The sequence below is a fragment of the Cynocephalus volans genome, chromosome 14, assembly GCF_027409185.1.
Source record: "Cynocephalus volans isolate mCynVol1 chromosome 14, mCynVol1.pri, whole genome shotgun sequence".
Taxonomy (NCBI): domain Eukaryota; kingdom Metazoa; phylum Chordata; class Mammalia; order Dermoptera; family Cynocephalidae; genus Cynocephalus; species Cynocephalus volans.
In genome coordinates, this window is record NC_084473.1 from 43,671,802 (window position 1) to 43,694,672 (window position 22,871).

The following is a 22,871-nucleotide window of genomic DNA, read 5'->3' on the forward strand; positions in this document are numbered from 1 at the left end:
ATCTCCTTTCCAGCAACGGTGATGGATCCAGCCATGGAATGAGTGCCAGGACAGGACCAGGGAAGAGCGTGGGCACTTGGAGGCTGAGGAGAACAAAGGGGCTTGGAGGAAGAGCCAGGAGTGGCTTTTGCTGACTTCCCAATTTTGCTAGCACCTGCCATAAAACCCTCACTCCACACGAGATTGAGTCCACAGGGAGCATTTTAATCCTTACCTTCCAACTACCTTCTCCAGAATGGCAGGGAAGGTGTCTCCATGAGATCTCTTCCCTCGTACTAGCCAGTTAGGCCAGGTAAATCACTTGGTCTCTCTGAACATTGGTTTCCTCATCTGTAAAATGGATTGGAAATACGTATTGCACAGGGTGTCTGTGAGAATTGACTGAGATGATGTCTGTGAAGCACCTGGCCCAGCTGCACTCATTTCCACTGGGGGTCCTTAATGGATGACAACCTAAAGCATCGCCCCTCCCCAGGGAACCAGTTCTCACCCTTCCTCGTGTTGCTGCTACTCGCAAGTTCTCAAAATGTTTTTTTCCTCAGAGAGTTACATTTTTCAAAAAACCATTTCCTGTTAGTCCTGACCAGAAAGAGGTATCCTGAGGAGTTTTCCAGTTTCAGATCCTACGTGACAGTCTCGTCTAGTGCATCAGTTTTGTAAGGAACTGGGGCAGCATGTAGTGCTCCTCCCCACCCAGGTCGGGTGCTACGGGTAGGCGGCGTCTGAGGGGTGAGCATGAGGGAGGCAGTCAGGGAGGAAGCTGCTTCTGTGGCTGGTTTTCAGTTTTCCTGAGAGAGCATGGTGCCCCAGAGGCAGGTGGATTCTGCCATCCTGTTATGAAGTGGCTATTCTGGGAAAGGAACCCTGAGCAGAGGGAATCCAGTGTGAGGCTGGGAGGGCAGACCGGCATGCGCTATTCTGGGCCCTGCAGCACAGGAAGGATATGGGGGAAAGACTTTCAGAAAATAGGACGACAGCTCAGAGGGTGCAGGGGTTGGAGGGCTAAGCCTGCACTGCAAGCCTAAGGAGGATAATTGTGCAGAGTCTCATAAGAGAGAGACAGGAGGGGGAGAACCAGCGGCAAAATGTGCTCTATAAATACTTTCAAAGAAACAATGCAAGGCAATGTCAGATTCATAGTCCTAGATGCTACAGAAGGAGGGAATGAGGGGCAGAAGCCTTGCAAGGCTGGGATTGCTGGCTAAAAGAAGGGCCTGTGACTCCATCACAGGGCACTTGAGGACTCCTTCTCTGAAAGAGGCTTGTCTTCCTGGACAGCTGAGGGTAATGTCTGGTAATATTGGAATCATCTTTACATATACACAGAGTAGACAGGGGAGGCCTCAGTGAATAGATGGAGACCCCTTCCCCACACCTAGAGCCATCTCCTCTGCTTCCCAGCTGTACTACTTAACATTCTACTCCTAGACATTAATTTCTTTGGGTTAAACACTGGTTCCTTCACCACCACCCTCTTCCTCCACCATCAGAGAGCCCCAAAGGGTTAATACATTAATCCTAGGATGCCTCTCTGAATTTGAATTTGTGGAGTGTTTCTCCTTGTTTCTCAGATAAGTGAGGCACAGAAAAGTCACAGTTGCTCGAAGTCACACATTTAGCACATGGTGAATCTGCACCTGGAATTCAAGTCCTTCTGAATTTCGGTTCATGGGAAAGACAGACCTGGGGTGGCAGGAGCATTCTGCAAACCTGGTCAGGTGAAGATGTTGACAAGGACTGTTGGGGGGAAGGGAGAAGGCAGGGGAACCAAAGTCTAACGGAGGCCACTGGGGCCAGCCCTGAGTGATGGGGTGGGAAGGAGGTCCTCACACTCAGAAAGCTGTTACTGTCCTTCCCTTAGTGCACGGCCTTGTCTTCCATCCTCATCCACACACAGCCTGGCCGTCCTTCTCAATGGTTCAGAGAATGGCTTGGAGAGGGCCACAAGCTGGAGGCTGGGCCCTCTGAGCACGTCTGCCTGCATTTGGGCTGGTCTGAACCCCTGTGTGCCAGACACACCCACAGAGACAGGACCAGAATGGCCACGGCAGGACAGCACACATCCCAGCTCAGGAGCTGTTGAAAGATGTGGACAGAAACTGCCTGCCCTCTGGCTGGGCTTGGCGCCAGACTGATCAGAGCCCTCAGCATGTCAGCCCAGGTCCTCTCTGTCCCAAGGAAAAAAATGATGGAAAAAGATAAAGAGTTTCTACTTGTGGCCATCTGGTCCTGGTGTCCTTGGAGGAGAAGTTTCTCATAAAAGGAGCACAGCCATGGGGAGGAGGCAGAGGCTTCTCATCATCTCCCTTTCTCTGCCTCCTCTCCCAGGCTCCTGCCACACGTTCCATAGACCGATTGTCGAAATCGCTTTTGGAAATTGTATGCGACACAGGATCTTTTTCTTTTTTAATCATATTTTGTTTTTCAATACATGTAGCAGTGAAGAGGAGCACAGGGTTTGTGGGCAGAAAGACCTGCCCTGGAATCTCAGTTTAGCTCCCTTTTTCTCTGCACCCTTCTACAAATTTCCTTCTCTCTGTGAACCTTTGTTTCCCCATCTGCACAAAAGGGACAGTGGTACTTACCCTGCAATGTTGTTTGAAGATTGATATAATGGATATAAAAAGCCTGTCCTCTAGCCACATATTATGCTCTTGATAAATTATAGCTTAGAAATAAAAATTATTACAAACAAGTAGATTGATTTACAATAAGTATAGGCTTCTGGAGAAATGATGTCAAAGAAAACCCAGTGGAAATCCTTACTATCCTCCTACCCACCTGTCAGCAGTTTCTATCAAAATGCAGACTTGCCAAGCTTTTCCAAGTCAAAACAAATCACAAATTCATTATTTAAGCATTTCTAACAAAGGTGAGTACCAATTTTGGCTCACTTTATAATAGGAAATAGCTGGTTACATACCTCAGAGTTCAAAAGGCTAAAAAATACCAGGTTTCTCTTTAGAAAGGTTTCTTCTTTACTTAGTAACACATTCCCTTTGATTTTCACAGTAGGCCGTTCTGTGTGGGAATGTTGGAGAGGAAACCTCAACGTTGAGCATTCAGGCTGTGGGTCTGGGCTGCCGACTGAGATTCGTATCACAGGAAGCAAACTGAAACAATAGCTGTATGATATTGGCTTCCACACTGGGCTGGGGACAGAACACGCTCTTACAGGAACATCAGTGGAAATACCACTTGATTGTCTTAAATCCTCTTTCAAGATGAGCCTCACAAATGGTGGCCAAATAGGGGTCACTTCTGCATTCTGAGGACATTAAACAGCAGTAAATATACAAAATTTGCTTTTCAATGTAAAACTGATTTGGGGCTTCCCCATACTCAGACATAGTGAAATCAAATTCATTTTAGATAGAGCTGGAGATCAGTGGGAAGCAGAGTTCCTAAAGAGAAATGTCAGGCTTATTATTGAGTCAGTGGAATTTGCTTAATGAAGAGTCTTAACAAGAGATTTTGATTTCCTGATCTCTAGACTACTAAGGGAAAGACATTAAAATGTGGGACAACTGATTTTAAGGTTCTTACCATGACCTTTCCATGCAGGAAAAATGGGATAAAGAGCAAAGAACTGTGCAGGCAGTTATGGTTTCTGGTGCCCTCTTATGCCCCACTTCAGACTTCTTTTCCCATGCTTTCACCCCAACTTTTTCACTGCCCCACCCCCTTGCCCCACCCATACTCCAAATTAAGGCCTTTTTCTGTCCTTCTTGGAAGGAAGCCAATAAGCTGATTCATGTGAGGATGTTAATGGATGAGCGTAGTTAATGTACAATCTCTTCTAGGGATTCTGACCTTGTTCAGATCATTTCCTTAACTGAAACCAAAAAAGTCTGCTCAATCAGGAGGTATTTGCTGAGCCCAGCCCTGTGCTACATCTTCTGAAGGGTAATACAGAGAGGTGAGCTAGGATAATAAGATACGTAAGGAACAAAAGTTTTGATAGGGGACTTTCAGGGCTCCCTGGGACCCAGCAAAATCAGTAGGACACAGTGTTTTCTGCTAAAGGTGTGACAGTAGTCCAAGCCTGTTAGTAGTGGTAGGGTTTACAGGTATGCCTAACAATCCACTAAGTGATCCAGGAATAATTTCCTGGTGGCTTGACTGGCACTACTTTTGCAATCAGCACAGCCAGGACAGGGGTGTGGTGGAGCTGGCCCTGGGAGAGGTAGAGGGGAGGAATCAGTTTAGGCAAAGCCCTTAGAGGGAAGGCCGCTGCAGTGATAACTAAATGGTGACCGCCAAGCACATCTGACCAGGAAGACCACATCAGAATGGCTTTAAGCGCAGTCAGAGCAGTCATGGAGCTTCTCAGAGTAGGAAACAAAGAGCAAGAATGACCCTGGCAGAATAAAATTGTAGCCAGCATCCTGACCAGCAGTACCATCAGGACAGCCTGGTCTTAGAGACCCTCTGGAAGTGTCTACTCTGCCACCCCGCCTGCTCCTCTCAGATACCCAGCTCCTGCTGCCCAGGGGGTCCCACCTCACACGGGCGGTGCTGCCTGAAGGAAATGAGCGGTGCTCCGGAAAAAGTGCTCCGAAACCTCAGCCCGCGCATATCCTGGCTGTGGGGAGTCATCAAAGCCTGTTTACTGGGGCTATTTTTAGCATTAAAGAATCTTGTTGTGCTCCCCAGGTCGAGCATGCTCTGTCTCAGCAGTGCCTCTGGTTTATGTGTACCTCTTGTTAGGGGTGGAACCCTGAAAGGGCCTGGGAGACAAGTAAGCACACCTAGGGCCTAAGATGACTTAAAGACCCAGCTGGTGGCTTGTTGAGCGCCTACTGTAGGGTCCTCGCTGGACTCTGCACCAAGGGCCTGTTCTCCCTTGTGCGCCTCACCGTGGCTCGTCTGTCTTCCCTGCCAGTCTGTAGATTCCTCAGGGAAGGAAGGGATTGCTCTTGCACCTCTAGGTAGCACTGATGCTCCCTAGGACAAGGCTGAGCACATAATAAGTGGCACTTGTGGAAAGGTGACTTTGTGCCTAGCACAGGGAGACACATAGTAGAAGCTTAATAACTGTGTAGTGAGCAAGTGCATTTTCCCACAACCTAAGCATGGAGTTGGATGTTAATGATGCTTCAGAGAAGACACGATGTTCACAGGAAAAAAGGCTGAGAAGTCAGCAGAGTTGTGACAGTAGCCCCCTGGCTCCACAGTTTTCTGCCCCAGCTCCAAGCTGGGAGTGACCAGCCAGGTTCCTTCACAAGCTCCTAGAAGAATAAGCAGGTGGGCAAAAGCAAATAGTTCCTCAGAGGGAAGAGGCCCGCCCCAGCCTTGCTGTCCCGGGGTCCCTGGGGGCCAGCCTGCCGGCTTCTTAGTCCTCCAGCCATTGTGACCTCAGTTCCAAGACATTCTGTCTTCCTTCGTGGCCCCAAAGTGCCCCTCTCCCTCCCTCCCTCCCTCCCAGAGGCCACTGACCTGCTGCTATGGCCAATTTCGCCACCTCCTGGAAGCAAGTGTACTGGGCACAAATGGAAACCAGTTTGGCTGTGTTGGGAATGTTAAAAACAGGAAATTTTAAGCAGAACTATTTCCTCTGGTCCTAGTTAACCCAAATAGGTCTGTCTTAGGATTACTCCAGATTTTGAAGTCAGTGTTACCACTGAGATCAAAGAAATTGAAGAGAAAATATCTTCTCCACAGGCCAGAAACCACAGGACTGGCCTCTGTCTGGAGAGGGTTGTCACCTATCTGATATGATTTAAATGGTGCCGAAAACCTCTTCTCACCCATCCCCCAAGTAAGTCACCACGTGCCAAAATAGGCTGATTTCCCCAGCATTAGGGTCACTCATAGGACCTTGAGTTGCGGCAATGCTTCTCAGCGTGGTCCTACAAGTAGCAGCGTTCACATCACCTGGGAACTTGTTACAAAAGCAGATTGTCAATCCCCACCTGAGACCTTCTGAATCAGGACCCCTGGGGGCGGGGCCCATCCAGGGCTGGCTTCATGGGTGTGTAACCTGTGCCGTCTTGGAGGGCTCCACACTTAGAAGGGCTTGGTTTAGTTTCTCAACAAGCAATCATGCATTTTTACTTTGGGCCCCGCAAATTACACAGCAGTCCTGGGCCTAGAATTCTTTGTTTTAGCCAGCTCTCCACGTCATTCTGATGCACACTCAAATTTGGAATCACTGAGTTAAGTCATTCTGTTTCCTAAAGCCCCTGTTTAAGTGTGACTGGTTACTGGGAGAGCTAACATTAGCAGCAGCACCACCCACACTAGGAACACTGGTTCATCATCATCAGTTCATCTGACTAGTTAGCTGGCAAAGAACAGATACATCAACAGAGACCCTAAGCAGGGATCAGCTGTGGGTTTGTATATGGCATAAGGCCGTTCCTTCCATAGGCCACCTGAACCAGGGCGTAAAGACAAAAGAATTTTCCTCTTTTTGCTCCACAGTTTTAGCAAATCAAAGGGAAATCCACCAGGATACTATTCTGTACAGCTTGATCTTTGGCTCTGAAAGCTGGCCTATCCCTGGACAGGCCCTGCTCTGTTTCTATAGAAATAGCAGCATCTGTGACTCTGGCATGTTTTCTGATCCTGTGTCCTGAAAGATGGCTGGTCCCCAGTGGTGCCATTGAAGCCCCTTGGTAGGAACATCTCCTAATTTGGATTTGTTCTTCTTGAGGAATATCAGCATATAAGCCAGAGCTTCAATGTAGGGGTTCAAGGAAAAAGAGAAAAAAGAATTAAATAAATCCAGTGCCCTTGCAGAAAGACCCTTGAACTGCATCTCACAGCACTGACGTGTCCCTGGCCAAGTGGCCAATAAACCTAATTACATTTTACATTCCCTAAAATAGTCTCCATTTGAAAGACTCCTTTTAGTTAGTGAATATTAACTTTTGTATAAGTGACAAATTACTCTCTGATCACCTTCTTCTGTAAATCAAGTGAGGTATGCCTGAATTGATGTTTGTACTGGATGAATACAAATTGTTATAAGTAAACGTATATTTGGAGTTAAATAGTGAACTAGGAGGAGGAAGGCTGAAATAAAGTTTGTGGTCTGAGGGTAACAACCAAGGGCCTGAGGCCTGAGAGGTTTTTCTGTCTGGGACAAGAGCTGAGGCTGCGTTTTGCAGGTAGCGGAGGTGTACTTGATTGGCAGGAGTACTTAAAGTGGGTGGTATGGGGTGGATGTTCTCCCAGGCTGCCCCTAGAAACCTCCTCTCTAGCTTGCTGTTAATGCACCTCTGGGCTTTACTCTACCCAGACTATTCTGCGTGCCATGCCAGATGAATCTCGCCAAAACAATGCTTTGAGGTGCAACTCCTCTGCTCCTTTGCCTGGAATGTAAGGTCCCTGCAGGACATGGACCTACCTCACCAGCCCAGTCTGAAACTGGGAAGTGGACCCTCGTCCTCAGCCAGATGGGTCTCTCCTCAGTCCTGGGAGGGAGCTTCCCCAGGTCTTTTTCCATGTCTTCCCAACCCTGTCTAGCCCAGAAGGCCTTTCTCCTTTCATTCTACAAGTGAAATCTCTGTTTTTCATGAGTCTCCTCAAATCCCTTTCTTTGAAATAATTGTCTCTGATCACCCCAAAGTGACACCCTCCTCCTCGGGCTCCAGGAGCACTTATTCTCTGCACCCCTCCTTGGGCACCCAGCTATGATGCCCTTGAATTTTTATCTGGCTTTGCCTCTCTGTGTGCTATATATTACCCATCTTTGAGCAATTTGAGGATAGTGATCGTGTCTTGGAGCAGAAGGGAGAAAGAAATCACAATTGTTGATACTGTTTTAGGTATTTTATATACTTATCTAATCCTTACAATTCAAAGCAATAAAATGATTATCCCGATTTTGCTGATGAGGAAATTGATGTTCAAAGTTATTACGTATCGAAAGACATAGCCTAATAGGAGGCTGATCTAGGTATAGAATCTGTGTTTATTTGACTCCAAAGTGTATAAATGGTTGAGTGTGGCTTCTGGGCTCAGCTACCAGGGCTTGCTAGGTTTCCAGCCTTTCCACCCTTAGGCAAACAGCTTAACTTCTCTAAGCCTCATCTGTAAAATGAGACTAAGAATAGTACCTACCTTGTAGGTCATTGTGAAGGCTCTGTAGCATGCTTAGTGCAGTATCTGGCATGTAGTAATTGCTCGATAGACATTAGCAGATAGACATTAGCAGCTAAGATTTTTGTACCTACTGCTACTATGACTACCATTATATCTATGACTACTATTGCTGCCGTTACCACTAGTACCACAAGTACTGTGGTCATTACAACCACACTGTTGCAAAGCCCCTGCTAAGGTGTCCTCTGTGTAGTCGGGCACATCTAGTGCTCACTGCTTGAGCATGTGGCAGACACTTAGATGGTCAGCAGTGTGCTTTTCCAGAAAAGTCCACCTGATGCTTTTGAGCCATCCCTGCAGACATCTGTCCATGCCAGTCATGCATGTTTTAACACCACATTCATACAAGCTATCCAACCCCCTCTCTTTCCAGTCTGCTCTGAAAATGAGTCTGAGGCTGAGGCTGACCAGCAGATGGACAACTTATACCTGAAAGCCTTGGAGGGTTTCATTGCTGTGGTGACCCAAGATGGTGACATGATCTTTCTGTCCGAAAACATCAGCAAGTTCATGGGACTCACTCAGGTGACACCATCCTCTTTGTCTTTCAAAAAGGGAGCATGTTTTTATTTGGGGGCGAAATTAGGGAAAGGTGCTAGGCACAATCCCTCTTAACCCCTCCCCACACATGCCCACTCCAACCCTCAGTGACCTCAGGCCACAAGCCTCAGGAACACACTCCCACTCCCAGGTATTGGGTTTGGCATTGCTTGTGGCTGTGCTGATGGGCAGCTCTCTGCTGACTACATTAACAAGGCTGGCCCTCATGAATTAAGTCTCTGTCATCAGCCGTAGTCTTCTTACATCTGTCTGTCTGTGGACCTAACACTGAGAAGCCCCGATTCAATTTCCTCCCTGCCTCCAAATCTGGAGGGTGGCTCAGCTTCCTCTTAGATCCTTTTACCTCCATGTTAGGAGTCATGAAAACTTCCCTCATTTTTTAAACAGGTGGAGCTAACAGGACACAGTATCTTCGACTTCACTCATCCCTGTGACCACGAGGAGATCCGTGAGAACCTGAGTCTCAAAAATGGTAAAGTGTTGTTAATTGTGTGTTTACATCCTTCTTGCCCCAACTGGGAGGGGATCTGCCTTCCTCTACAAGTACAGGAGAGATGGCTCATGACCATTATGATCCAAGAAAAACGGACATCCATAAAAATATCTGGCCAGGCTGGCCCTCTGTATAAGCTGCAGCCTGTGAGATGAGACTGAAGGCACCGAAAGGATCCAGTGCTCAGAAATACTTCCTGCTGGCTGCCTAATGCCTGATCACACTACTAGGGCCCCCCTTTGGTTAGGACACTATCTAGGAGGTTTCGTCACTTGAGAGTCAAGCATCTCTGCCGAATGATGCCACCCAAACCAGTAAACTCATCTGTGCCAGAGCGCTCAAGGAATTGTAGCTGTCTATTGCTGTGTAACAAACCACGCGAAATGTAGAGCTTCAACAATCATTTTCATATCTCTCAGGATTCTGTGGGTCCTGTGGGTGGGTCTTCTGCTCCAGGTGATGTCAACTGGGCTGCAGTCATCTGGGGGCTGGACTAGGCAGAGATGATCAAGATGGCTGGGTCCTTGTGGCAGGTGGCAGGAACCTTGGGCTCAGCGGGAATGGCTGGACCTCTCTCTCAGTCCATGGAGTCTCAGAGCCTCTTCCTTTCCATGTGGTGTCTCTACAGTAGCCAGACATCCTACATAGCAGCTCATGGTTTCCAAAAGTGCAAAAGTGGAAGCTGCCAGGCCTTCCCAAGGCTTAGTCCCAAAACTGACACAGCATCGCTTTTGCCCCATTTTGTTGGGTAGAGCAAGTGACAGGCCAGCCCTGATTCAGCGTGGGAGGGAAGCACATGAGGCCATGAGTGTCAGAGGCAGGGCTCTCTGGGGCCACCTTTGGAGAGTAGTTACCACAGGAGCCATAGAACAAATCTGGTCCTCTGGTGATGTGACATAGGACAGGTAGGTTTTGACAGAATTTAAAAGGGTCTAGTGCATTGGACCCTTCCTCTGAGGATATCCAGCAGGTGCCAGTGGATGAGAGGATCCACACAGGCAGAAAGCACTTTGCAGTGACACTGGAGCTTCATCTCCTGTAACTGGGGATATTCAAGCAAAGGCATGAATGGGGACATGTCAAGAGGACCGAAGGTTTGGGTAGCAGTGGGGCTCAATGACTGTCAAAGTCTCTTCTAAACCTGAGATTCTGTCACTGGTCTGGGCAAATTCTGCCTGTGTCTGGACATCCTCTTTAACATCTCTCACCTGCCAGCCTGCCACTACCATGGGACTTGTGCTTGTCCTGCCTGCAAGGTTTGGCTCTTGTTACCACATGCACTGGAGAAGCAAGGCAGTTCCTTGGCTCCCCTCCATCCTTGTTCACACTGACCTGCAATCCACAGGTGGGCCTGCAAAGTGTAGAGGTACAACCAGCTCCCCTTCCACCGCTGCCACTGCCCTCTCACCCAGCCTCTCCACCCTCCCACCTGAAGGCCACCTGGCTCCTAGAGTGCACCAGCTGCACCCCATGTGCTGTTTAAGGCCTTGTCTGTGCTGCTGAGAAAGTCTGTGCTATATAGAACATTGGAGTCTGTGAGGATGGGGCTACCAGACTTTTGGGATCACTTTCTAAAGTAGGTGCTTAAAGCCTGAGGAAACCAAGAAATCTCTCATTTCTTCTCTACTCGGGAAACCCTTTATCCCTCGGGTTCTTAGTGTCCATTCAACCACTGACCCTAGCTTCAGTTTGACTGTGTGACCTGAACCAAGTACTTCACTCCTCTGTTCCTTAGAGTCTTTCAGATTGATAGTATTGGACTAGGCAAAGTCTAGGACCTTCCAGCTCTCCAGTGCTATGAGTTACAGCCAAGTGAACTCTTTTATCTAGTAGAACTTTAGATCTCTTGGTCTTTATATTGAGGACTTGGGATCAGTCAAACTCAATGAATCAGCAAATCCTCATTAAAGGTGCCATCCTGTGGGTGGACTCATGATCCAGAGGTAAAGGGTTAGGTGAGTTCATAGAGGAATATAAGGCCACAAGACAGATTGTGGAAGCCTTTGAAGGCTGGGGGGAGGGCCTCAAACTTTATACTTACATAGTAGGAGTTATTGAAAGTTTTTGAGCAGGGGTGGGGGTGATCTGCTTGGAGTGATATTTAGAGAGAATAATCAAATGTCAGAATAGGAAGAATCCAGAAGTTATCAAGTTAGGAGGCCACAATAATAACCCAAGCAAACAGCCACAAATGAGTCACCCCCGCGCTCTCAGCCCCAACACTTGTGCTGGTCCTGGTGATGGATCCAGGCCCCAAGATACAGGTCTGCCTCATTATATGCAAATCCCACTTGTGAACATTAAAGTTATAAAAAACAATTATTTATGGGTCAGATGGGATAGACAGTTTTATGATCATGATAAAGGAATAATTTCTCTTTAAAAAAAAAAAAAAGTAGATTCACCATTCAGTTTATTAAACATCCTCCCCCTAAGGATGTTTAAGTTCAGTTCAAGGATGCCGCAGTTCCTTTGACACACAGCTCTTCAGGAATATGTCAGTCAAATAAATCAAGGTCCTCTAGAAGTTTAGGTGCAGAGGCTAGGGACTGCCTGGAGGGAGGGGTGTGACTATTTGAAAAAAGGCTCCAGATTATTCTGTGATGGTAGGCAGGAGTGTACTTTGGAAGGCCCGGGACAGGAGTGGCAATGTGGGCAGAATTCACACACAGAGAAGAACTAAGCCGGTATTGCATTCATTACTTTGTTTTACAAAAAGTGGAAAACATTCTGAATGAGCAGGCTATTTGGAGACTATAAGGAAGGAACCTATATGGTTGTCTCAGTGATTTATTTAATCTTGGCTGAGAGAGGTTGTGATCTGTGTTAAGTCAATCCTGAAAGTGGGTGTGCTTACCAAATCCCAGGAGATTCAGACCAGAGATCTCTCTTGAGCCTTGACACATGTCACTTCAAGGGATAACTAATGGCATGTTATTCTGAACATAGCTATTGCAGTTACAAATAGGGTACAGGAGGGTTGAAACTCCTGAGAGACAGGTTAGAAAAAAAAAAAGGAGTGTTGGAGGGACATTTCTAACCTGAGAGGCTTATACTTGGAGTATCTGTGGTCTCGCCCAGACTGTCCCTTGGCCTTTCTGCTAGAGAACCTAAGCCTGCTTCAGGAGATGTTTGTTGTGATTGTGGCTAAAAGTCACTCATTGCCTGGCCACTCTGAAGTGACCACTGACGTGTGCTAGGTTCAGTGGGAAATCAAACAGTGAAACACCTCCTACCTTTCAGGAGTTTATGCTCCAGTTGAAGAGACAAGCTGGAGATGAGAAACCATCATCCCACACGCCAAGATGGAGTTCAGTGCTCATGGCAGGCTACAGGTGCTAAGAGAGCAGATACATGGTGTCTTAGTTCATTTTCTGTTGCTATGACTGAATACCTGAGACTAGGTAATTTATAAAGAAAAGAGCTCTGTTCAGCTCATGATTCTGCAGGCCGGGAGGTTCAAGATTGAGTGGCCGCATCTGGTGAGGGCCTCGTGCTACATCAAAACATGGGGAGAAACAGAAGAAGAACTGGGTGCATGCGAAAGAGAAAAACATTCCTGTGAGAACTAACCCAATTTCTTCTGAAAGACATTAATCCATCTTAAGGACCTAATCATCCCTTAAAGGCACCACTTCCCAACAGTGCCACATTGGGGACCAAGCCTCCACATGAGTCTTGGTGAGGACAAACCACATTTAAACCGTAGCACTTGGGAAATACAGATAACTTGCCCAGAAAAACTGCAACTGGGTGCCTCTTGTGAATGTAAATGTAAAGCTAAATTCAGCTGGTTTTCCCCACTCTTCCCCATCCAGGTTCTGGTTTGGGGAGGAAAAGCAAAGACATGTCCACAGAGCGGGACTTCTTCATGAGGATGAAGTGCACGGTCACCAACAGAGGACGAACTGTCAACCTCAAGTCAGCCACCTGGAAGGTAGGACAACAACAGGCCTGGGTTGGAGTCCCAGGATTGGGCAGGGAGATGCCGAAAGCCCTGCCCCCATCCCCAGTGCTGCCGGCCTCCGTCTGACCCTTCGTTGCCGGAATCTAGGTCTTGCACTGCACTGGCCAGGTGAAGGTCTACAACAACTGCCCTCCACATGGTGGTCTCTGCGGCTACAAAGAGCCCCTGCTCTCCTGCCTCATCATCATGTGTGAGCCGATCCAGCATCCGTCCCACATGGACATCCCCCTGGACAGCAAGACCTTCCTGAGCCGCCACAGCATGGACATGAAGTTCACCTACTGCGATGACAGGTGGGGGTCCAAGAGTGTGTGTGTGGGCAGGGTGAGTCTTTCCTGCGTGAGTGTAGTTATAAAGGTTTGGGACTGGGGCATCCATGCTGTCCTGCCACGGGCACGGTTGTGGGCCTGTGTCACTGTTCCATTCCATCGGTTCTCTGCTGAGGTTCCTAGTGCCATATTTGTGGTCTCCCATTGACCCAGCATCAGGGTCTGCTGCAGAGCTGTTCGGGTGGATGACTCTGTTTGTCATCGTTGTGGTGTGTACGTATTTCCCCTCACGTGTGTCAGGCTCCTGAGATTTCCAGGGCAGCTCTGCCCCAGAGACAAGGGTCTAGAGAGTTCTTTTGGTACTCCGACCCAGAGCGCTGCAGGGAGCATCAGGTTCTGGCCTGGGACCTGAGCCACAGCTGGACGGCTTCTCCTTGTCCTCTTCCATCAGTGACTGAGCTTTCCCCTCAGCCTTTGCCCCTCCTGTGTGAGACCCCATTCTGCCCGTTGTTAGCCTTGTTTGGAAGGCTTTTAGGGAAGGGAGGTAAGCCAAGCCCTAACCCTCAACGCCGGGCCTCACCGGAAATTCTCTCAGGGGACGTTGTAGTGGATGAGAGGGTAGGATCTGGGCTGGACATTGTTCAATGTCAGCCCTATTCTCACCTTTACAAAAGCTGTCAAAAGAGCCCCTAAGACATGTAGGCATGTTGTGTCTGGTTCTCAGCTCAAGTCAAGGGTTGAGGCAGGTGAGGAAGAGGTGGGGGTTATCATGGGAGGGAGTATTCACACCACCCCACATCCCCTGATTCCCCCACGGCCCCGCCTCTGGGAATGTGGGGGCCTGACGGTCAGCAGGTGGGAAGAGGAAGGTGGGAAGAAGAGACACCATGAGCAACAACCGGCACCAGGGAGGGACGAATGCCAGGAGAAAGGCCCAGGCAGGCCTGGTGCAAGTAAACACCACTGCGGCCGGCCGCTGACTAGCGCATCCCTGGCTGTGCCCTTTGGGGCCGAGATTCCCCCCCTGTGACCTCAGCTCTCTGCAGTGCCTAGAGTCCCCATTGTTTTCAAGTCACAGCTCCTGTGGCAACTCTTTACCACCCCAAACTCTGCGCCCCCTCTCATCTTCTAGGATTTCTTCTCAGGAAACCCCAAGACCTGTTTACCATTCTCTAAAATGGAGATAATACTTTCCCAGCCTGTTTCAGAGGGTCATTGTAAAAGGAGATAGTGCTGTGAAAGCACTCTGAAAAGTACGAACACCTTAACACACATGAGGCTTCTTGTTATTGCTAATATCTTACTGCCTGTCCTGACCTTCCCCCAAAAAAAAACTGCCCCAGTGAACTCAAGGAGCTGAGATCACTTCTGAAGGTGTTTAGTGGCTAGGGCCCTGGAAGAGGAAGGAGAGACCACCAGCAAGACACTGCCTTGCCTTCCCCAGCCAGTAGGAAACCACCAGCCCAGGGAGAGAGCCCTGCTCAGCCCCCAGGCCCACCCACCTTTCTCCCACAGTGTCTGGTTTCCTCTTGGGTGGGACCTGACTTTCTAGGCTAGGCTGTTTCTCTCCTCTGACTCTACACTGACATGGTGCTGGCTGGTGAACCTTTCTAGAATTGGCCACCACATTTGGCACATTTTCATAACTTTTGTAAAAGTATCCTTGAGTCATTCCTGTCCCCCAGTTCTGACCACAATAGGGGCAGTACTCAAGGCCCTTGGAGGTGGTGTGTAGTTATGTAAGTAGAAAGAAAAGCTCCAACCTCATAGGGAGAAAATGTTATGTATGAAGCCTTTTGTCCTGAAACTATGACACAGCTAGCATTTACTGTAGTTACTAGTGGTATTGTTGTGATGATGACGATGATGATTATAGAGGAAGATTGCTCCAAAGGCAGGCACCAGAGGAATGAATATTATGGATAAGGCTATTTATCAGATGTAGTGTTTGTATTCAAATGAACATTCTGGGTAGAAGCCAGTTTTGTTACGTACACCCCTCTCAGTAGTCTTCTGAGATAACATGGGAGATCCCAATGCATAGCCCACATGTCACTGGCTTTGAGGTGAAGTGGGGCTCAGGATGCCTTATTCATATGGCCTGGGAGCAGCTATAGTGCTGTGGGTGATGACAGCTGGGTGCAGTCCCTGTGAATGAAGCACATTCAATGTGGCTGCACAATCACTGGGAAAACCCTGGTGTCCTAGAAAATAACTTGCCATCCCTAGACAATAGAAAAGAGAGATTAAAAAAAATAATAAAATAAATAAAGCTTAAGACTTTGGTCCTTGTTAAAATGAGGAAAAAATCCTCTGGAAAGGGCAATTTAGTGTTATTCTTTGTTGATTATCTTGGTTTGAATGAGTTTCAGGTAATTTTCTGAAAGCACTAAACTGCTGGACAAAAGAAGGGGAAAAAACACAAGGAACTGGGTGCCTAAAAGTGGTTGAAGAGGAAATGTACAGAGGAAAGGGAGAGACACTGTGGTGACTTCTTAGTTTGGTTCAGGACTGGTAGGCAGAGTATATAATAGCTTAAATGAACCTATGATTTAGAGCTTTATGACTCATGGTGCAGAAGGTCATATTGCTTATAAGTTCTGCAGGACGTATTACATTTTCAGCAAAATTTTGCCTTTCAAGAAACCTAATTACATGGCCCCAACTCTGAACTCAGTGGTACTGGAGAGATGAATGTAGAGGCATTTAAAGACATAGAATGTTGTGCCACACAGAAGCTGTGTTTACCCGATTAGCAGATTAGTTAACAAGGGCACAGACATGGCTTAGACAGTCTATGAAGTGACTATTTAAAGCCCTTAAATCCCTAAGTGTTACTTCTCAATTGCTTTAATAAGGACTAGGACTTTTTGGTTTTGGTAGCTTGTTTTGTTTTCATTGTTTGTATGGGGATGGGGAGAAGTGCCCGTGCGCGCGCGCGCACACACACACACACACACACACACACACACACACACACCTCTCTCCCCCTCCCCCTCCCCCTCCCCTTAATACCCTTCCAAGATAAATGCTTCGAAAACCAAGACCTACATATGATAGCCAATGGGGGGCGGGGCTCTCCATTTCAATCAGGGAATTCACTAGGTGTAATGACATATGACACACATGAGGAGCGATGATTTCCAACAAGGAGGGTTGTTTTCCCATAAGGAAAGTTAGAAAGAATCTGAACAAGATGTAAGGCTATTAGAATCTACAAAATCACTTTTCAGAGAGTTTGTTACCTTTCTTAGATGTATTGGGACCACAGACACAACCATAAAAGAGAAAGAGAAGGGAGAACATAGAAGAAAGGGGGAAGAGAAATAGAAAAAAGAGAGAAAAGCAATTCTAATCTTCTGTTGAATTCTCAGGTTTCCAAATCGATTGAACCTGAAACAACCTATTTTGAAACATCTGAAATTGAATGAAGGAGTGCAGATGGTTCAAAATGTATTTGTCCTCCCCTTAGTAAAGGGTCAGAGCACCATATTAAGTGCTGTATTAATTTATTTGAAACAGTAAATACTTTAAAGAATAAATTCCATAGCAATCTATATGACAGTCACATTTATGTAGATATGGTTGACTGCTCTAGACAAGGGGAGCAAAGTTGAATAGCATGGTTAAAGAACAATGACCTGATCACCAGTGTAATTGATGGCCTCTTCTCTATTTACAACTCAGACATAGGTGTTATACTGTTTCTTAAATACTGAGCAAATTAATGAACTGTCATTTATTGAGCATCTGTGATATGTATAACCGTGTGCCTGACTATTACATCAAAGTAGTAAGAGAGATGATTCCTGATCTCCAAGAGTTCAGAGTTTGAGACATAAAAAACTTAATGAAACCACAGGGAATGGCACAAAATAGAACATGTCATTCACCCAAAAGGAAGACAAAACTTGTTCCCAAGTAGTTTAACTGTTAAATGGGGTGGTTCTTAAATTCACGTGGAGGTGCCATCTAGCGGCTAAAGAGAAAAACTGAAGGAAGCCAAGCCATCAGAGACAAAATATTTCTAATTTACATATAATCCCACTTTGATTTTGTCAGTTTTATGAGTCTTCCTGTATCTGAAAAGTAAATTATAAAAGCAAATTATATGGATAGGAGCAATATCACTAGGGGAAAAAAGATAACAAAATTCTAGTAAAAATTTCAGGTTAACAAAGAGAGCCATGTAGTCTTTACAGATAAAGAATTCGAAGGCAACCCTGTTTTGTCATTGGATTAAGGCAACATAGGACTTAATTTATTAAACTTTAACTCCTTATGTTATTAAGATGCCTGCATTCCAAATTCTGTGGGTAAAATTTATGATGAATTTTTTCGTACAAAGAAATTGGGAATAGTAAAGACGGTAAAAGTGAGGGAAAAATTGAGGATAATAAAGAAAATATCAATAAAGACAATTATAAAGAGCCACGAGTTGTACTCCCCACATACTACCTCCCTATGTATAAATTCACCCCCAGGTACCCCATAACACACCACAGACAGGATGGAAATTTATTTTCCATTAACCACAGAGATGTTTAGATAGATTTTATATAACCAAGTAATATTTGAGGAAAACACAAGGCTTAAGTACTGTTGTTTAAAGCAAAAATATTGTGGATAAAAATATATTAAAACTAACAGAAGGCATTGAAATCTGGGTTAGTGAATAGTCTAGACATTAAGGACATGCAGCATTAAAGTTTATAAGCTCGTGTGGAAATCAGATGACGTGAATCCAGGTTGCCAGAGGGTGGAAGGAAAGAGAACAGACTTTCATATACGTATTTATTAGCAAATACCTTCTTTGGAAAACAAATAGGTGGTTACAAAGTACTTAAAGCTTTTATCCTCTTAAACAGTTTAAATACTCTCCAGCCATCTCGTTTGCATGATTAATTCACTTAGCAAATCCTTTACCTGTGTAGGGAGCAGGGGTGAAAACTGCAGCCAGACGTTGCCTGTCTCCAGGCAGGGGCATCTAGAGTCAGGAAGCTCGGCCGCCAGGTGGTGACACACTGGTAGGTGAGGAGCTCTCTCAGGCCTGTGGTGGATTTCTCTGCCTCCTCAAGTGACAGCACTGAGTCTGTGGCCACGAGAATAATTTTCTTCCTAACGTTCAGCTGCAGGTAGTCTGTTCTGAACAGAGCTTCTGAACATTTTTAAGTATAAAGAGCAAGTGGAAAGCAATGGAAAACTCATTTTACATTTTGCAGGCATATGTCACTCTGAAGTCCAAAGCCCAAAGTATGCCCACTCATTTACTTGGGGTAATACTAACTTCAGAACTGAACAACCTTTTTTCTCTGCATTTTCTATTTTCATTTGTCCTCTGCCTCTTGTGCTTGTTCCTGCCTGTCTTGTCAACATCTCTCTCGGCACTTCATCCTTGGATGACTTCTTTTTCCACTTAATTATTAGAGGGTATCCCCCATTCTTCTCATTTTTGAAATCTGATAAATTAAGTCCTTTTATAAATCTCTCTTCTCTTAAAATGGAATGGCACTGCTGAGTTGACTTTTAAATTTATGGGCGATCCCCAAACTGATTTTTTTTCCCCTAGTGAGTCAGGAGCTCTTAATTAGAAAGAAAGAAAAAAATAGTTCCCCTGCCCCTGATGGAGAGAACAGATGAAACTGTGTTATCATAGCTCAGCGCTGGAGGCTGGTCTGGAGCCGGGGAAATGAGCAGTGACTGCAGTAGCCGACCCTATAAACAAGCTCGGTTCATTAGCCTCCCTGCTGGCGTCTACGTGCCTGCACAAGGGGCGAATGACCATCAGCTTTAAGTTGGGGTTTCCTGGCTTTGTGAAGTTTGACATCTCAAATGTTCTTCAATTGTGTTTGGAGTATGTGTATTTCCCAGCTTTTATAGTAGTCTGTTTAAAGGAATGAAGAGACATTAAATATTTATTTTAGTTGACAAGATAAATGAAAGCTGTACTGGGAAGATATCTGGCAATTCTGAAATCTAGGTTTGTTTGTCCACTTCCAAAACATGCCTATTGTGTGCCTTTGAATGGACGATACATTAATTAGATTTTAAAAGACCATTTTATTATGAGGCTGATTATAGTAAATATTTCCTCTGAACATTTTAATTTAAAGATTCTAATCTTGAAAAGAAATGTAATTCCTTCAGGAGTAGAATCATATCTTTCTCAGAATGCCCACAGACTCATTTTTGAGTGTCTCTAGAAAATTCTAGGCCTGCCCAGGAATAGAAGCAGCTTATCTGGCAAATCAGGGAGCCTGTAAATGGCCAGCCCATTGTCAGCAGGGCTCACCCGTGCAGTTCTGATTCCCAGGCTAAGCTTGAAAGGCATTTGACCCAACAGAAAAGCTAGTTGGTTGTAGGGCCTCACTGTTCTGTCTCCTTCTGCTCCCTGAATCTCCATCTTATCTAAGGTGCCATGCGGTGCCAGCTCCACGGTCAGGCTGCCGGGGAATATGTCCATTGAGTTCAGAAACCTCTCTACTTGGGGCCAAGTGAGGGGACAACAAGTCCTGCTCTGAGACCAGCTAGCTGGTGCAAGTGAACTGCTGGAATCTTGCTGGAGAAACCAATCCCCATTGGGCTGAATCAGCTGAGACCTAAGCCTCTCAGCCCTGTGGAGCTGCCCCTTGCTTGAAAAAGGCTTTAACCCCCCCCCCCGAATCTCACCCAGGCAGAGAACTTGCCTCTTTTCCTCCTCCCTCAAAATCAGACACCCTACAGAATGAATAAAGGAAGGACTGCATATTACAAGGGGTTCCACTGCAGGCTGTGTGTGTGTGTGTGTGTGTGTGTGTGCGCGCGCGTGTGTGTGCGTGCGTGCACATGCAGGCGTATGCATATGCATGCGTGTATGCAAACCAGTGTGCATTGAGACACTTAATCATGTTCTAAGAAGAAAAGGAGATCATTAGTGCCCAGGTTCCTTAGCAGTGCTGGAATAGACAGAGCTCTAGTTGTACCTTAGGTCCAAAGAGAAATCCATCTACCAGTCAGCTGCTCAGGTATTTACTAAGCACCCATTGCAAGGGAAGCAAAAGAAAAAAGTAGTCCCTGAGCTCAGGAGTTGATGGCCTAGGATATGAAAAGATGATGCGTAATTCTCTGTGACATTGTGCACAGCCTGTAGGACTTCAGAAGGAGAGATTGGTGAGGACTAGAAGGATGGGAGAGGGCTCTATGGAGAAGGTGAGGCCTTGGCGTGGCCCTGCAAAAGTCAGGGCTTGGAGAAGAGAAGGCATAAAGGTTCTGCAGCAGGAATGAGTTTGCCAGGTATGGGGAACTGTGAGCAGAGGGATCTGCCAGGGCAGAGAGAACACGACATGCTGCAGGTTAGTTGAAAATCAAATTGCCTGGAAGATGGAGACTAGATTCTGGGGGGACTTGGAACTTAGGCAGAGTTTACTCTTGATGTGGTTGGTGATATGGCAAGCTGTAGATGCTTAAACAGGGAGTGACAGGATGGAAATAGTATTTTAGGACGACTTAGTGTGACAGACATATGCGAGTTAACCTGCTTGGAGGGGAATGGAGAGTAGAGACGAGAAGCCAAGGAGCCATGCCTCTGCCTCCTGCTTCTGCTTTCTTCTCCATGTTGTTAATCCCCAAAATGGATGAATGACAGGCCCATCCCCAGAAGTCATGCGTTCTAAAATAGTAGAAGTAGTTCCGTAGTAGTGAGGATACATCATCACTTCTAACTCGTGATGGGCCAAGTAAACACAACAGTGAATCCATGAGAAAAATGTGTGAGATAACAAAGATTCTGTGAAATATTTAGGTATGACATGGTAAAGCAGCCAACCTAGTCGTTCTTGGGCAGGGTTTTGTTTATTTTAATAATTTCAGCAAAGGGTCCTAAGAGCTTTAAGTGATTCTTCATGGTCCTCCACATTTGCCTTTTCTCTTGTTTTCCTATCAAAACCAGACATCTTACAGAATGAAGAAAGGGACATTTGGGACAGCCAGCCTCTGTCATTTCAAAGCTGCCTATTTTTCTGACAGTGTAATAAGGGGGCAGAATTCTATGACTGTGATTTAATATTTCTTCCACTCAACACCTCTCACCCTCCCTCCTTTCCTTGAAATAGGGAAGGACAAGTAGAAGCAGCTGTGGGAGGCACACTCGATGTCCAAGGGTACCTGAGGCCACAGGCAGGACCTGGGAGAAGCATCCAGAGGCGTGCGGGCTGAAGCACAGACAGGGCTCTCCTGCCCAGGCTCTTCCCCACTCTGCAGCTAACACAGAGACAAAGGCGGCTCCGTGCCATTTCCCCACTTCAGGCCCATAATTTGTACTTTTCAGCTGGCTCAGTTAATAGGGCATGGTGCTAACAACACCAAGGTCAAGAGTTTGGATCGCGATACAGGCCAGCCACACACACACAAATCACTTTCCATTTGTATCGCCTTCTACTCTGATAAGCTCGGTCTAGTAATCAGGAGGCCCCAATTTTCATTATTGTTCTATCCCTGGACACTTGTGTTGACATCAAGCAAATTGTCTGACCTCCCTGACCTCTGCTCCCTCGTCTGCAAAAACTGGGGTGGGGTGTGTGAGCCCCTTCCAGTGATTCTTGGGGAACAGGCATGTGTATGTAGTGGGGATGGTGGAGAGAGAATAGGTGCTTTGCTTCCTCCCAGACACGACTTCAGGAGGCAGGAACAGCAGGGGTTTGGGTAGACCCACAAGTGCAGGTTGAGCACCATGTTTTTTCATGTGGATAAATGGCATGACCAGAAAGTGTGGATTGTGTTCATCTGAATGTGTGCACCTGATTTGTCTTCTGGGTTTAGCTCCTTCAGCCCCAGCCCATACCAAGCCCTATGCCAAGTTCATATGGTCTTTCTTCTCCACGTGCTTTTTTTTTTTAATTTAGAATCACAGAACTGATTGGTTACCACCCTGAAGAGCTGCTTGGCCGCTCAGCCTATGAGTTCTACCATGCACTGGACTCTGAGAACATGACCAAAAGTCACCAGAACCGTAAGTTCCAGGAGTGCCCCATGTGACTTCCTTATGCCTGTGGAATCTGGCCTTGGGTGGGGTGTGATTGGTGAGACAGAAAACCGGGTTGCTCCCTTCACAGAGCCACCATATTGTGTGGCAGACAAGACTGATGTCCTCAAGATGGTTAGAGAACCAAGGCTGTCACCAGCCTATATTACACCTTCATGCACATTAGTAAAACAACCCATGCCAAGGCACACAGCTTGGAGAATGGAGGATAAGTTGAACCTCAGTCCCCACGTACCACCTCCGCTAAGCACCTTCATGCAGTCAACAGTCTGCATAACCCTCCGGAACAGCCCCATAGAGAGTAATACAAGACAATATGTAATCAACGTGGGTCTGTACTGTAGAGGCAAGCACATTCATTCATAGAAGAGGAGGGCTGGGGGAGTTAAGGAAGTGCCCCTTGAGTTGGACCTTGAAGGATAGGGGAGGATGAGGCTAAACAGAGGGAAG

The 22,871-nt window shown here is 46.5% G+C and overlaps 1 protein-coding gene across 2 annotated transcripts in view; it reads left to right on the forward strand.

Annotated features, from left to right (window-relative positions):
* EPAS1 (endothelial PAS domain protein 1) overlaps positions 1-22,871 on the forward strand; it is an 83,997-nt gene that overhangs the window by 45,760 nt on the left and 15,366 nt on the right. For both annotated transcript variants that reach the window (XM_063078304.1, XM_063078305.1), the window contains exons 3-7: positions 8,486-8,637; positions 9,061-9,145; positions 12,985-13,103; positions 13,221-13,426; positions 22,282-22,388. In XM_063078304.1, coding sequence (XP_062934374.1) covers positions 8,486-8,637; positions 9,061-9,145; positions 12,985-13,103; positions 13,221-13,426; positions 22,282-22,388 — 669 coding nt within the window. The remainder of the gene's footprint in view (positions 1-8,485; positions 8,638-9,060; positions 9,146-12,984; positions 13,104-13,220; positions 13,427-22,281; positions 22,389-22,871) is intronic.